This window comes from Sarcophilus harrisii, chromosome 3 (genome assembly GCF_902635505.1).
Source record: "Sarcophilus harrisii chromosome 3, mSarHar1.11, whole genome shotgun sequence".
NCBI classification, from domain to species: Eukaryota; Metazoa; Chordata; class Mammalia; order Dasyuromorphia; family Dasyuridae; genus Sarcophilus; species Sarcophilus harrisii.
Window position 1 is genome coordinate 437,270,075 of NC_045428.1, and position 16,801 is coordinate 437,286,875.

The 16,801-nt window shown below is 38.1% G+C and overlaps 1 protein-coding gene across 1 annotated transcript; it reads left to right on the top strand.

Moving 5' to 3' along the window:
- The first annotated feature begins 254 nt into the window (after positions 1–254).
- URAD (ureidoimidazoline (2-oxo-4-hydroxy-4-carboxy-5-) decarboxylase) lies at positions 255–12,555 on the top strand. Its single transcript, XM_003764473.3, has 2 exons — positions 255–551; positions 11,323–12,555. Exons 1-2 carry the CDS (start codon positions 377–379, stop codon positions 11,673–11,675), a joined length of 528 nt encoding a protein of 175 aa, XP_003764521.1. The 5' UTR covers positions 255–376; the 3' UTR covers positions 11,676–12,555.
- The last annotated feature ends 4,246 nt before the right edge of the window (positions 12,556–16,801 follow it).

The following is a 16,801-nucleotide window of genomic DNA, read 5'->3' on the forward strand; positions in this document are numbered from 1 at the left end:
AGGTATAACTCATTCTCTGTCATGCTCTGAATGACAAAGCCCAAAGATTACAAATAGTCTTGTCCTTCTCCTCTCCCCTAACCTCATCCCAAACAAGCTCTTATTATGTCAACAGGTTGGCAATGTTTAGCTGCACATATCACCTCTGCCTGACTTTCTGTCTCTCGCTGATGTTTGTTCATTACACAATATTTCCTGTTTACCTTCACCTGAGGGCATTTAAAGCATTCCAAGCTGGTAGTACATGCAAACAAGTTTTTTACCTGCATATTCAGCAAATAAAAGTTAACTTCACAAGTTAACACTTGTTAATGACACTCATTCTTTCTCAGCCTCCCCAGTGGGACTTTGCTGTTTTTCCTGCAGAAAGAGAGGGATGGATATCCAGCTGGTCAATTCCATGGACTTTGGGGAATTTGTTGATGTTTTGGGGAATATTATAGAGAAATGCCCCCTGATTGCAGCAGCCATCTGGTCCCATCGCCCATTCATGAACTTGGCTGATTTAGAGAAGCATGTGTTTGATTTTATAGACGCCCTTCCACAATCAGGTAAGTTTTTGCTATACTGAGATATTAGTGAGTTTGGCTTAAAACATTTTTATCCTTTTTTTTTTAAGTTAAAATATATTTTTCTTAAAGTTGAATAAATTTCTCTTGAGGCTTAAGAATATGCAAAGTGCTACACAGAGTGTGGAATTACATGTAATTTATAGTCTGAGGTCAAGTGGCTCTCAGAAATTTGAGATAAGCATTTACAAGAATAAGGGAGCAGCAGCTGCCTTCCCTCTATGACTGCATGGACTAAAGGCTGCTGTCTGGTTCTGTCTTTCAATTCTAAGGTTAAAGGTCATGCTCAAGTACTTCATTCCTTATTTCACAAAATGATTTTACTGGGAAAGTCTTTAGAACAAGAGAAGAGCCAGCTCAGGGTGAAATTCTCTTAAGAGCCCAGAGGAAAAGAAGACATGAGAGATCTTTTCATTGAGCTGGGTTAGGCTGAGCAGGGCAATGAGAGAGAGTTAATTTAGATCTACTCTCTTCACCAGAAGCATGGGTGGAAAGAGATGAAGAGGTTATGGGACCTAGTGGAGAAAAGATAGGGAAAATAATGCATACTTTGGAGGAAAAAGAAAGAGGTCAGAGTCCTTGTGATTCAGAGGATGACATAGACACCTGGTTAATGCCAAATATTTCAGGAGCTAAATCCCTATTCTTTAGTCTATCCTTTCTTCATCTTTAGGAGAGCTTGAAATAAATAAAGAGGTGATTGGTGAAAAGGAAAGTCTAATCCTAACCACAGAGGATTCCAAATGATGATCTAAGGTTAGGGAAGGGTCTTGTTTTTTATCATAGAGCAAAGCACAGTAGGGCGTGCATGTGCGCGCACACACACACACACATACACACACACACCAATCTTTGTTTTGGGCAACTAAGAGTGGTTCTGTTAAATAATAATTCCAGTATTAATTTAATGGGGCAGCTAGATGGCACAATGGATAGGACATAGGGCTTGAAATTAGAAAGATCCATCTTCATGAATTCAATTGGCTTCAGACATTTGCTAGTTATATGACCCTGAGCAAGTCACTTAACTCTACTTGTCTCAGTTTCCTCATCTGTAAAATGAGCAAATGTCAAACCACTCCAATATTTTTACCAATAAGACCCAAAAATAGTCACAAAGAGGTTAACATAACTGAAAAAGACTAAGCAACAAAATTAACTTAATTTAATAGAGCTTTAAGGTATGCAAAATACTTTGCTTACAACCATTTTATGAAGAAAATAATAGAGAATAGGGAATCAATAATTAATTTCATAAATAAAGGAAACTTCTATCAATGGAGGCTAGCACCTTTTCTGTAACTTTTATGGTCAAATTTTCTTTCTTTCTTTTTTTTTTTTTAATAGCCTTTTATTTACAGGTTATATGCATGGGTAACTTTACAGCATTAACAATTGGAACAATTGGAACAACCTCTTGTTCCAATTTTTCACCTCTTACCCCCCACCCCCTCCCCTAGATGGCAGGATGACCAGTAGATGTTAAATACATTAAAATATAAATTAGATACACAATAAGTATACATGACCAAAACGTTATTTTGCTGTACAAAAAGAATCAGACTCTGAAATATTGTACAATTAGCTTGTGAAGGAAATAAAAAATGCAGGTGGACATAAATATAGGGATTGGGAATTCAATGTAATGGTTTTGTGGTCAAATTTTCATAAATCTTAGAGATTAGCTTTGATCAGAGAGGTTGTGATTTTTCTAGCTATTATAAGCCAAATATAGGACTTAAGTCCAGGTCTTACTGCTTCCAAAATGAGCTCTTTCCTCACTATACCATACAGCTTTTCAGATGTGAGGGCAATCTGAATATATTAGTCACTGAATTGATAACCAGGGTTAATTTGGCTGATCTAGCTAGCTAACTCAGTGTTCTCTTCTACAACTTATTCTGTATGAAAGGAAGTCCATGTAGAAATGAAACCTTCCCTGACAACTGCCCTTCGGTCAAGGGGATGCAAATGGCTCTGTTCCCTTCCTAAGCTATTTCCAAGGTCCAAGAAGGCGATGGTACCAATATCCTCATTTTACAGACAAGGAATGCGCGCGCTGTGGCTCACAGGTATTTAGCTATTTATCTATCACACTCAGTAGTGTCAAAGCTGTGTTTTGAACCCAGGTTACCTGCAGCCAAGTTCAATTCTTTTGACAATAGTGGGCTAACTCTGAATTTGGAATCAAAGAACCTGGGTTCAAATCCTCTTAAGAGCCTACACGTAGTAAATAGAAAAATCAGGATTTGACAGAACACATCCCTCTCTGTGCTTTAGTTTTCAGGTCAACCCTCTAGTCAACAAACATGAGTGGCTCCCTATTACCTCCAAGATAAAAATAAAAAATGCTCCATTTGGTATTCAAGGGTTTTCATAACATGCTCCCTGCCTTCACCTCTTGTCCTCCATTTTTTTAGTCTTCTCACACCTTACTCCCTAACAGCTAGTGACACTCTGGTTGTTCCATGAATGAGACACACTGAATCTCAGGTCTGGGCATTTGCTCTGACTATACCCTATTCCTGGGATGTTCTCCTTCTTCCATTCCAATTATTGACCTCCCAATTAAAATGTAAACTTTCCCCAACCACTAAATTCCAATGCCTTCCCTCTGTTAATTATCTCTTATTTATAATGCACATAGTTTGCTTTGTATAATTGTTTACATGCTATCTCCCTCATTGGACTATAAGCTCCTTGAGAACAGGGACTGTATTTTGTTTCTTTTAGTATCCAAAAAACTCAGCTGCGGCATCTAGAATTATAGCAGGTGCTTACTACATGTTTCTTTCTTTCTTTTTTGGGGGGGTGGGTGGGAGTGAGGCAATTGGGTTGCCTACACTCACACAGCTAGTAAGTGTTAAGTATCTGTGACTGAATTTGAACTCAGGTCCTCCTGATTTCATGACTGATGCTCTATCGAGTCATTTCTTGAATTGAACTGAATCTGTAAAATGAAGGGATGAACTGAATTGCGCTAATGTGTCTTCAAACTCTAAATCTTTGTATGATTCATGCTTTCAGTAAGTATTACAAAATCGGGGCAGGGCTTGATAAAGAATTAATGTTAGTAGATTTATGCCATGTTTAATATGTATTGGACTACTTGCCATCTAGGGGAGAGCATGGGGGAAGGGGAGGAGAAATTGGAACGCAAGGTTTTGCAAGGGCTAATATTGAAGAATTGTCCTTGCATATATTTTGAAAAATAAAAGGCGGTTTAAAGTTAATTTTTTTTTAAAAAAGAATTAATGTTAGTTCATTCTACAAAGACAAAAATCATAGGTTGGTAGAGCTGAGAAATTTCAGAAATCAACTAATTCAAGACTGTCAGACTGAAATAGGCACAGTCATACATTCCATAAAGATCACAAAAGGTAACATAACTTAGAAAACCATAGATTAACATTATTTATGTTCTTTGGTATTTATAAATTTTTGTTAAATGTTTTCTAATAACCATATATTTAACACCTCTGATCTAGTCTACATCCCTCATTAGATAGATGGAGAAATTAAAATCCTGAGAAAACATGGCAAATCAATGACAAAAGTAGTACTAAAACCCTTGACTCCCAGTTCTCATTCCAGTAATCTTTCCATTGTATTATTTTGTTTTTCTTTGTCATGTTCTAATGGAAAGAATAATAACCTTAAGGCCAGGATACATGCATTCTAGTTCTAGTCTCATGTTATGACTTCCATTTATATAATACTTTTAAAATAAGTTCACTGGTATATTTTGTTTTTATATCATCTTTATTTCCAAATATATTCCTCTAATATATCCCAAATATTTCCCCTAATCAGAGAGTAATACCTTTGAACAAATAATTTTTTAAAATTGTAAATGCAAAGAATTCAACAAAATCAATCACTATATTAATGGAGTCTGACAGCATGTGTAATGTTCCTAATCTATAGTCTCCTACTTCAAAAAAAGATTGGTGATCATTATAATTATTCAGCGTTCAGTTTCATTTTTGGTTTTACAATTTACATTGTTATAACCACTGTGTATATATTTTTCTGGTTTTGCTTACTTTATTTTATATCAGATCATGTAAGGTTTCTATGCTCCTCATATTCTATTATATTCATAATTCTTTGGATGCAGTAATATTCCACTATATTCATAATTCATAAATTTCTTAACCATTCCCTACCCAATGGACATCTCGTTTCTAATTCTTTGTTTTTACAAATAGTGCTTTTGGGTGTCTATATATATGCACATATATGTATGCATATTTATATATCTGCATCTGTAAACCATCTATCTTTAATTTCCTTCTTGTGTATGTGTACCAGCACATATACAAAGAGTCTGGACATTTTAGTCACTTTCTTAGTATAATTCAAGTCTCTTTCCAGAATGATTAAATTCACAGTTCAACCAACAATATATTCATGTGTATATATATATATTTTAACAACCCTTCTAACACTGAATACTCCCTTATTTTGTCAGTTTTACCAATTTGCAGGATATGAAGTGAAACCTCAGAGTAGTTTTGATTTGCATTATCTTATTACAGCATTTAACAATAAAAGGGAATCTCAAGGCTGGTAAAGTTGAGGATTTATTTATTCTTTCAATGAAAACTTAGTGAGCATTCTTGCATATTTTACCATATCAGAAGCCAGTGGAGATTATACAATTATGAAATTTAGAGCTAGAAGTAACATCATGAAACATCTGTTTCAAATTCTTCTTTTATCAAATGTGAACAGCCCTTGCCCTCAATGGATTTACAACTCTATGGTGGGAAATAAGATATGTACACCAATGACTTCAATACAAGATGGGATGTGAGAAAGGTCCTAAGAGTAGTGCCAATAAAGTGGCATAGGAATACAAGGGAGGAGGGAAGCTCCTGGTTGGGTGATCAAAGAAGACTGGGACTTAAAAGGTACAGAGAGTTCTGAGAGTGGGGGAGGGGATTTCAGGCACCGAACTGACAAAGAACAAGGCATTTCCAGGCCATCATGAGTTTCCAGTTTAGCTGAAACCCAGAGAGCCTTGAATTTGGAATTTTCATAAAAACTCATATTGTAATAACTATCTCTGCATGAATATGTCCACATATTTCTGTATATTTCAATATATGTAAACAGGTAATATCACCAGAGCAACTTTAAATACGTGACTTTTTCCTGTATTTGACTGAAATGTCCTGGAAAGCAAGGGAGGGGAAAAAAACCCTCCTGATTGATTGATTGGAAACCTGAAGTGAAGGGTAAAAATCCAGTTTCTAAGGAAATCAAAACTGGTAAATTTGGTTAAGCTATGTTGAGTAATAGCCAGTAGGTGGCAGGCCAGGATCAGTATTGGTCTCTGACCTGGCTAGTGACTTCAACACAAGTTCTTTTAACTAACATTTCAGTTCAGAACCAGACTGGCTCAGAACATGATAACAATAATATAGCCCTTACTCTGCACTAGGTACTATGCTAATAAAAGGCTAAAGTTATATAGGGCTTGATAAATTTACAATTATTTTTGGCATCTTATCTTTTTTGACACTTGAAGCAAGGCTGTAAGGTAGCCAGTTCAAATATTATTATTCCCATTTTTATTTATGAAAACACACACACGGATGAACAAGTACCTAGGTATTTAAAGAATTGTTTAAGTTTGAAGAGAGGGAGATTATGTTTGTCTGTCAGAGGATCAGAGAAGATTTCCTGTAGAAGAAAATCCAGATGAGAAACTAGAACAATGAAGGGTATGGAGGCAGCATGGTAAAATGAAAATAGTTTTGGACTTGCACTCAGGAAAGCATTGGGTTCAATCTTGCCTCAATTTATTAATTGTATGATTCAAGGTAAGTCATTTATTCTCTCTGGGTATCAGTTTCCTCATCTGTGAAATGAAAAGATTGTTCAGGATGGCCTCCTAGGTCCCTTCTAGCTCTGGATCTATGACTCTGTGATGTAAGAATTGGTTGAAAGAACTAGGCATGTTAAGCTTGAAGATAAGAAAAATTTGAAGGAGATCTATACTCACCCATATACATATATGTATATGTGTTTTTATATGTACACGTGTGTGTATGTAGGATAGCTGAAGACCTTTCAGATGAAAGAGGGATTTGCTTGGTTCCTGAGAGTAGAAGCAAGAACAAAGAATTTATAAAATTTACAGAGTTCCTTTTAGGTTTGCTATCAGGGAAGACTTCCTAGTATTTATAGCTATCCAAAAGGGGAATAGACTGTCTCATGAGTTGTTCGTTAAAGACCATTTTTAGATGACCATTAATGGAATATTATCCTAAGAATTACTTTCATGTATGGATTGAACTAGTTGTCAAATTGAGGCTCCTTCCAGTTCTAAATTCTGTGATTTTGTGAAGGAGATGGCATTTAAGCTAGGCCTTAGGTAGGAATTTGATCAGTGGAAATGAAGAAAAGGGAATCAGTACATTCTAAGAGAGAAAGGGTTGCTGTGGGCAAAGAAAGAAAGGCCAAAATGTCCTAGATAAGAAGTTATAACCCTGGGTTACAACAGTTTATTAGTTCTCTTGTACCTATTTTGATTTATTGTCACTTCCACTGTTAGCAACACCATCAGAACTCAGGACTTTCCAGGACTTGAGGGTGAGATGGGATAGTGTTAAGGTATCTGGGGCAGCTCATAAAGATTTAGAAATTTGCAGAAATCAGAATATTCTTAGGTCATTTTGGATAACATCTTGCTTTACTGGTACCAAATTTAAAAGAAAGTCTCCAGTGGCAGATTTATAGGAGGAGATTAATAGGAAACATATAGGAAGATTAGATAAAATGGGTTGAGATCTCAATCTTTGGAAGGAGTACCACCTAATGAAATTTCCTATTCATATAAAGAAAGCAAAATAACTTGAGAGATTCTATGTCTGTTTTCTCAAGGAGTTGTGGTTAAACTAATATATATGCCTACAACAATTTTCTCACGGGGCCCCTATACTGCCAGTGTCCTTCTTTATCCTACCACTATCCCCCTCTTCTTTTCTGTGCCCTTTCTATACCTTTCGTTTTTTTTTTAGATAAGAATAATCCCTATAGTTCCTATCTCTCATTTCTTTCACCTGTTTCCTTATTTGAAAAGTTTTTTTTCTCCCTCTCTCCTTTCATTCCTCCCTTCCTCCCTTCTTTCCTCCCTTTCTTCCTCCCTTCCTTCCTTCCTCCCTCCCCTCCATTTTTCCTTCCTTCCTTCCTCTCTTTCTTTCTTTTGTTCTTTCTTTCTTCCTCCTTTTCCTCTTCTTCCTCTTCCTCCTCCTTCTTTCTTCTTCTTCTTCCTCCTTCTTGCTTGCTTCTTCTTTTCTTCTTCTTCCTCCTTTTTTTCCCTCTTTATTTTATTTACCTCTCACTGCTCTGTGATACCCTCCTTTTCTCTTGGAATCTTCTTTGCTGTCTCTTTAGAGATTTTCTCTGCTACTGTCCTACCTAGTCCCAACATGAATCCTCTCTTTTCTTCAAGCAACTTAAAGGAGTTCTGGTTTGAGAACAACTGACACCTAAGAGGGAGGGAAAGTGTCCTCTTAGAGATTCCTCTGGGGAACAGACAGTTATATTAAGAATAGTCCTAGACTGAGTCAATAGACTGGATTTTGATCCTAGGTCTGGTAATAACTCAGTATGACCTTGGACAAGACATTCTCCATGAACCTCAGTTTCCCCATCTATAAAATAAAGAATTGAGTGAAATAATCTTGAAGGTATTTTTTCAGCCTCAGTGATTCTATGATCCTCTGACTGGATTGAACCAAATTCTACTTCTGCCAATAACTTGGGAGAGTACAATGGAAAAGAGCTTTGGTTCTGGAATTAAAGTTTAAATTCCTGATCTCAGTTTCCTCATGTGTAAAATAACACTGTGCTAAATAATTTCTAAGCACTTTTTAAGCTCTAGTACTCTATAATTTAGTAACACTACCTCTCAAGACTTCTTTAGCCCGAGAGAACTTTGTAACAGGTGATTGCTCCTTTTTCCACTCTAGCCCCCAGACATTGCTGCCACCAGATGTTTGGTAACAAGACAAGCTAAAATGGTGACTGCCATTTGTTTTAGTCTGTGACAGCCAACCAGTGCTAGGGAATGAAAGTGGAGTTAAGTGCCAAAATAAAGGGCTTAAAAGGACACACATACATATCCTTTTACACATACATACACACATACTCAGATGAACACATTTTCAACCCTTGATAAATATTAACAAAGAGATATGTTAACCAGTACAAGAGAGGATCAAGAAAAGAAAGGAAATAGATGGAAGGATGAAGGAAGCAAAACCAAAGTAGGATTTGAGAAAAAGGAGAGTGGACTCCCAAATATGGAAATTTACATCATTGACCAATCTGAGGCTTGAAGAAGGGAGGGGAAAGGAAGGAAATTCATTTTAGTCTACCTTGAAACACACAGAGGAAAGTGGAGCTTCTCAAGAACCCTGTTATCCAGTGTAAGCCACCACTAGAGTCCTTCAGAGAGAGGCTGCTTCAGAAAAGTTTCAAGTGTCCTCCTGTTTCTTGCCTTCTGAATGGGTGAAGGAGCAGCTGGAAGGAAGGATGTGATTTGGAACTGAAGATGAAAATAAAATTTTAAAAAAGAAAAAATCCTGAAACCATTTGAAGCCAAATCACTTCCTTCACACCAAAGTATCTTTAATCAGCAACCAGGGTTAGCTAGATACAGAAAGGGCTTGGCTCTTCCATACCATATGCACCCTGCATCTCCACTGAATCTTCATCTAGCCCACACATTCAAGGACAGCAAAGTCTAGTTCAAATAAATCCAGTCCTTCACACAATGGTTGATAGCCAGTGCTACCTATACATTTTGTATTCCCACATTGTACTTTGTGCTAAACAGGAAGAGTAGCAAATGATAGGGACAAAGCTTCCATTCTATATAGGTTTATCTTACTTTCTTAGTAACTTCTTCTTGAGCAGGTTGCATATAAACTGTAGAAGAAATAGGGATAAGAAAAGCAGCCATCCACCAAAAAAGGAAACATGTGGGAGGAAGTTTGTTCAGGAAGGATATTTTTATTATGAAGTTTTATAAATACACATCTTTTGATGTCCCCAGAGTCAGCTTTTCATGGCAGGTAGGTGTTTATTTTAGGTCCTCTGGAGTCATAATGTAATCTCAGAATTTGAGGAAATGGAGTATGTGCAATTTTCAAATCCTGCCTGAGTAAAATACACGGGTCTGTAATTAAAAGTTTGCACACAGAATCTTATTTTTTAAATGCACAAGTGAAGCCATCTATTTAAAGGAACCTGCGGTTAATCCTTTTAATAATTCTCTCGAAAATCACCCCAAATTTATCCTTTTTTTTTGTTAACTTCTCTTTGATAATCTATTGTACTCCCTCATTCCACCCCGTTTTGCATAAATGAGGCAACCTGTATTAACAACCACAAGAATGGAGTTGTTAATGATCTTTAGTCTTAAGTGGCCCTCATTTTTCCCCCACCTCTTTTTTTTCCAAAGATCTTAAATTTGAGTTCAGATAAAAAGCCAGAGTTTTTGTGCTGCCGTTCCAGCTAAAGGACACCTCAAGTTCTCTAAACTTAAAAAAAAAAAGGAAATAAATTGAATTGTTTTGTTCTCTGTTCTGCCGGTACATTATGTCTTAACATATCCAACCTAGCCCCCACTTTTCTAATCAAGCACTTTACATATATATATATATATATATATATATATATATAGTCCTCTCCCCTCCCAGGTGCAAACTGTGTCATAGAGCCACGGAAGGGCTGGCCAGGCCAGTTGCCTCAGGGCAAATATGAAAAATTCCTGCGATTTCACTTCTATTGATTCTGTCTTTTAAAGTTGGGGGCAACTTGCTCCCAGCGAAGCATGAATCTGGGATATCTTTGGAAAGGGCGGGCATGGCCGAGGGACTAGGGTGCAATTCTTCTGGGAGGAGGGAAGCGGGCTTTAGTTCAAAGGGCCTGAAAATTAAAGCTGGAAATAGGTTTTCTTGCAGTTAATCATCTGCATTGCCCTTTGGCTGTCTGATTCTAGAAATGAAAACTGCCACTTGGGATCACAGGTTCCTGGGGTGTTTATTTGCTAAAGGGAATAGAGGCCCCATGTTTGATCAGATACTTCAGGATGGTATGCCGAGGTCAGACTTTATCCCGGGCCCTATTCCTCTTGGAACAGAATTAAATCCATATAATTCTGGAGTAGGGACTCTTTTGCCCCGAAATTAACCCCCCCCCAACTCCCCAGCTTGGTCCCCAACCTCCCCCAATCGCCCCCTATGAAGCGGCTTTGAAAAGGTCTAACGTGTTGAGAGCTTCTTATCTGGTCTGTGCTCCCAGGCAAGCCATAAATTCCGGGTCCTCTCTCCCTGGCTGTAACGCCTGAAGGTCTGAGGACTCTACCATAGCCCCCCTCCCCCTTCCCCTCATTCCTTATAACAGACTCCCTCTCCCCCTGGAGCGAACTGAAACCACTGGAGGAAGAAGGAAAGAGAGATCTAGGATATTTTAAGAGATAAGAGCATCCGTTACCGAAAATGTTCCCTCTTTGCAATTCCCTCTCTATTCAGCCTCTTCTTCCTCCTCCACCACGCCTTCCTAACCCCGCTCCATCCCCAGCCCTTTCTCTCAACTCCAACCCTTCCTTCCCTCCAGCCTCAGTCGACTCTTCCACGATTGATGCCCCGGGGAAACAGATTAAAGCCAGTCTGGGGGGGAGTCGCGGGTTGGGAGCCGGTGGCTCAGCTAACTTGCCGCCTATGTCTTTCAGGGAAAGAAGGGATCCTGAGGTGCCACCCAGACTTAGCTGGCCGGGAGTTGCAGCAGGGAACGCTGACCCCAGAGTCCCAGCGGGAGCAGAGAGGGGCAGGCCTAAGTAACCTGGGCCCGGAGGAAAGACGCCGGCTGGGCCAGCTCAACTGCGAGTACAAGGCACGTTTTGGTTTCCCCTTCGTGATCGCGGCGCGGCTCAGCGACAAGGCGACTGTGATGAGGGAGCTAGAGCGCAGGCTGCACAATCAGCCTACCCAGGAGCTGCGTGCTGCACTGGAGGAGGTGCGCAAGATCTGCCACCTCCGCTTGGAAGACATCCTGCGGTCCCGAGAGGACCCCGCCAAACTATAGAATCCTAAAGGGGCGGGAGTAGGAGGGAGTGGAGGGGGGTGTCAGTGCGAGGAGGGCAATGGAGGAGTCTAACTTCAAGCTAGAAAATAACAACCCTCTTCATCAGAATGGCATGCCTTGCCTAAGTGTCTATCCAAAAACAGGATGTGAACTAGCAGGTGGTGAAAGTGTGCGCAAGCATGGATTGAATTGGGCAGTCGAGGGAACTAGCCAGACACATGCAGCACTTTAATTCAATGGGTTACCATAGTTTGAAATTTAGGTGAGTTTTGCACGGAATTAACCCAGTTTATAAATAATGCGTGGAAACAAGAGGCAGCATGTTTTTAGTAGAGACCTGTCTTCAGAGTCTAGAAGTCCTCATCTGAACTCTCAAACATCTTTATTTAATATACATGCCTGACTGTGTGACCTTGGGCAGCTCACGAAACCTCTCTATAAGACTATAAATTGCAGTGGTGGCTGATCTTCGTTGATAGACAAATTTCTCTCACTGAGAGTTCTCTACATTAATGTCTGAACAGTTTCTAAAAGTGCCATAAATGCTTATATAGTCCCTTTAAGAAAAACCATGCAAGGTAGGTGGTAGATATTTGTTACCTTTTTTTTTTTTTTTTTTAAGCAGATGAGCATGCTGAGGGTTAGTGAGTTTGAGCCACACGGTTAGTAAATAAGAGGGATGGGACAAGGGACAGAGCCACTACCCAGGGGTCTCAATTCTCCTTCACTTTGAGCTTGTTGACACCAGACCCTACAAATGAAGCTTTTATCTTATCATGTATTTACTAATCTGCTCCCAGTAACCCTGGAGCAAAAATGAGACTTGAAGTGGGGGGAGTGTATATATATATATATATATATATATATATATATATATATACTCTTGTTCATTTATGTTTTCTTCTCAAACTTGCTATACACATTAGGTGTTTGAATTTTGGGGGAAATGTTGCTCTCCCTTTAGGCATCCAAGAACACCTGCTTTAATAGAAAAGGGCTTGTTCGTGGATGGTAAGAGATTATTTTAGAAGATAGAGGAATAATGATGAGAGAACTGGTGGAAGAAATAGCTCCCCTGAAGACTTTGTGCGGGTTGGGTGGGGGACTCCTGGGAGAACTGCAAAAAGCCTTTCTTTGGGCTTAGTAGCTTTAGAGAGGGTTCTCTTGAAGAATGGCTAATACTTCAAGACTTTGGTAGATCTTGGATAGCTGAGTTGTATGGTTTCTGTATGTCGAAATAAGGAACCAACTCTTTCTAAGCCATTGTTCAAGGACTGGTACCACAGCAGACTATTGAAACTTTCTTCTGCTGTCCTCTAAAACATCAAATGAAATCAATCATTCAATGATTTTTGTTGAGTTTACAAGATAGTGAGCTAAGTTTTGTTGGAATATATTTTTAAAATCTGTTCAAAGTCATACAGCTAAGAACTTAAAGGATTTTACAATCTATATAATATAGAAAAATTGTTTTCCAGAAAAGTATTTATTGGCAGACTAAGTGACTCTCCCGCAACCCCTTAATTAACCATTTTTCAGACGCTGATTGCTATCTGGGGATTTAAAACTGGAATAAGAAAAACTCATTAAAGATGAACAATTAATGTGTTATCCAAAAGGTGTTTTATTTTTCCTGTTCTTCAATCAGTCACCAAGTAAGTATTTATTAAGTGCCTTTGAGGAGACTCACAATCACACTGAGCTATGTGCTTGGCAAAGACAATGTCTTTGGGAAGAAGGGCATTGAGGAAAGACAAACTCGAATGTGGCCAATGTGCCTGACATTTTCATGGCTGGGCGGGATTTTGTTAGAAAGGGACCAGAAACCTAAAGAAGCAGCCTCCAACCTTAGGCCTAGGAATGAAAGACATTTCATGGTCACAAAATCATTGGAAATTTAGACTTATACTTCAATTACTCCCCAAATAACAATATTACATAACTCAAATAATCAATTGATTCCTAATGCCAGAATTTTGCTTTTACTTGATTATATATACAGTTAACATTAGGATTCCAACATCCGAGGCAGGAAAGATTCCAACAATATACAAGGACTTTTATTTTCTTTTTCAATCTTGAGGAGAAGTTGAGAGTGAGAGAATTTTTTTTTGTTTGAGAGAATAGATTTTTGTTTGGGAAAAAATAAAATTATATCTTCAAAACCCCATGACAGTTTGGTTTTTCTCTATGAGAGATACAAGTTAACTATCATTTTCTCAGTCTGACAGCCCAGTCACTGAGAGATTCACTGGGTTACCCAAAGTCACACAGCTAGCTTGTAACAGAACTACGGCTTAAATCCAAGAAAATCCAGTTCACAATATCACCATCACCTATCAATATTTCCACAATATCATACTTATCCACAATACATACATATCCACAATAATAAAACTAGATAGATTAGTTGCAAGATTGTCTTCTTTCTTTCCCACTTCTCTGTAAATTGGCTCAGCTATGTTTCCACATGGATCTGTGTGCAGGACTTTCCCCAACACTAGAGCCCCATCTTAGAGCTATGGGAATCAGCAATGAGACTAATTAGCTCCAACTATATCATGGATGGGCCTGAGTTTCCGAGGGGTGGGCATTCCTCAAGCCAGAATTTTAGAAGGGCTTTCTATAAGTCAGCCTGACAGGTGAACAGTTGCCTCCAAAACATGTAGGGAATTTCAAAATATGAAGGTGGTCAAACCATTTTTAAATTTGGGTTGAAAACCATCGCTCTATGTTGTATATGGAAATTAATTCATACCTAGTAATATTATTTTAAAGCCTAACCATTATATAGAAATTTTTCTCCCCCCCCCCTTTTTTGGGAGTTGGGGGACTTTCAAAATAAAGTGCAAATGTAAAGATTCAAGCTCGGTAACATCCCCTTTCTTTTTAAAAGCAAGGTTATAGCAAGTATCTGGACCTCTCAAAGCTCCGACCTTGGGTTTCCAATGATGTTTTATGAGTTTAAAGCCCATCCAGAACAAACTGTTTATTCATGTTGACATACCCAGTAAAAAAGACGCTGAATCCATTCCTTTCGGAGGAACTAAGAAACCAGGGAGATTATGCCTACTCCTGTCCCAGGAATTCAGATCTTCTCATCTTAGTGGTTACCCAGCCAGGAGGTAACCCGGAAAGAGCGAAGACAGGTGAAGGAGGCCCCCAGAATCGCACTTAAACCTTATTCCTAGGCGTTACCCTCCCGGTTGCAACACTACCGCTTCGTCTTAAAGAATCTCTGGGAAAGTATCCGTGGAAAGCTTAGATAACAGATAGATTCGTTCATTACCTTGTCTCCCCTCTTTCCTTCCCAACTCTTCAGTCTCTTAGAAAAAACTGAGATTATTTCTCTCTAGTTCTTGCTAGAGGCGCCAAATACCGAGAATAGTCTTTAATGACTAAGGACATATTCTTAGAACACACTTTCTTGCTCATATCCAAAAGACCTCCTGGTACAGTCCCATCGTGTATGTTTCACTCGTGTCTGTTTCTATTATTTTTTCCTTTATCTGTTTTTGTGTGTGTAGTATATACAAGGATTGTACATCACGCGCTAAATAAATGAAAATCAATTAAACAAAACAGTCACAATAATAACAACAGTAATCGCAAAGTCTTTATCATCTAGCTAAGAGAAGTTTACTTGAGCATATGGGACTATAATTATTTGATTCATGTTCGTGTCGTTAAAAAAACATAATTCATAGGAGAATTCTCTAGGGGGAGAAAGTGATACATGTGTGGGGGAGTGCGGCAGTAGGGAGTGGGGGAGAAGGACTGGATTTATCTTTTCATTTTGCTACTTGGCAAACCCCCCTCCTTCTCCTTAAGCCTGGATTTCCCGTTGCTCTAATCTCGAGGAATAAGAACTGATTAAAACAGATATTGGTGAAGACTGACCTCCGAAATCAAACGATTAATAAAAAGGGGATATGGACAAGATACTCTTAAGGCCCCTTTCAGATCTAGGTCATAAGATTTTATGATCCTAATTAGTGCTCAAAGAAGACCAAGTAAAGGAAACTCAGAATAGGAAAAAATATCAGTTTGACGGATTCGAAAGCAAAATATCGCACCTACACACTGGAAGGTAATAAACAAAGTAACAGACCAGTTAGCCCTCAATTTCCGCTCCTCCGATATAATTTCATCTTATATACTTCAGTTTCCAAAAGCACTAGAATATCATGTTCATATGATTCAAATTGATGAGTTCTTTCGAAAGATGGATTATCCTCCAGCTGCAAAATAGAAGCATATTTCCTCTGTAGACAAGACATTACATGAGAACTGAGGGCAACCACAAATGCCCAATGGCTCTAGATTTAACATTCTTCAATAAACCTCAGATAACTACAGTTACACAGTACCTCTGAGAAAGAGTCAACAAGTGTGGAGAAGAGAATGGTACTTAAGACATGGCCCATGTTTTCTAATAGCAAACCCAGACTGCACTTTCAAAAAATTTCAGTGAAAGGTCTACATACCACTCTGTCTCTTTCATTTTGGAAATGAAAGGTTCTCAATAGATAAATTTTTTTTTCTTTTCTTTTCTTTTCTTCTTCTTCTTTTTTAAACATTTATGCAGAACCTACTATGTTCCAGGCATTGTGCTAAATGCTTTTTACAAATATCTCATTTGATCCTCATAACAATCCTTTGATGTAGGTGCTCTTATGATTTCCATTTTATATTTGTTGAAACTGAGACAAGCACAGCACTCTAACCATCAAATCATCTGCTGCATCTAATCAGAAAATGATTAATCAAAAAGTGTAACAAAAAGATTATTAGAAAAGGAATAAAAAAGGAATAGCACTTCAAGATGTCAAGCTATATTATATATTATATAACAAAACAGGAATAAAATGGATCAATATAATGAATATGAAAAAAATCAGAAATAATTTATCTTAATGTTTTAGTGTAAACTTCAAATCATAAATTACCTAGGAAAGTATTTTTAGAAAAACTGGAAGGCAGCCTATTAGACATTAGGTTTAGACCAACATCTTACACCACATATCATAATCAATTAAAATAGATATGTAAACTGAATATTAATGGTTATTCCATTTAAAAAATTTAGAAAAGAATCAAATCAGGTATCATTCATAACTCTGGCC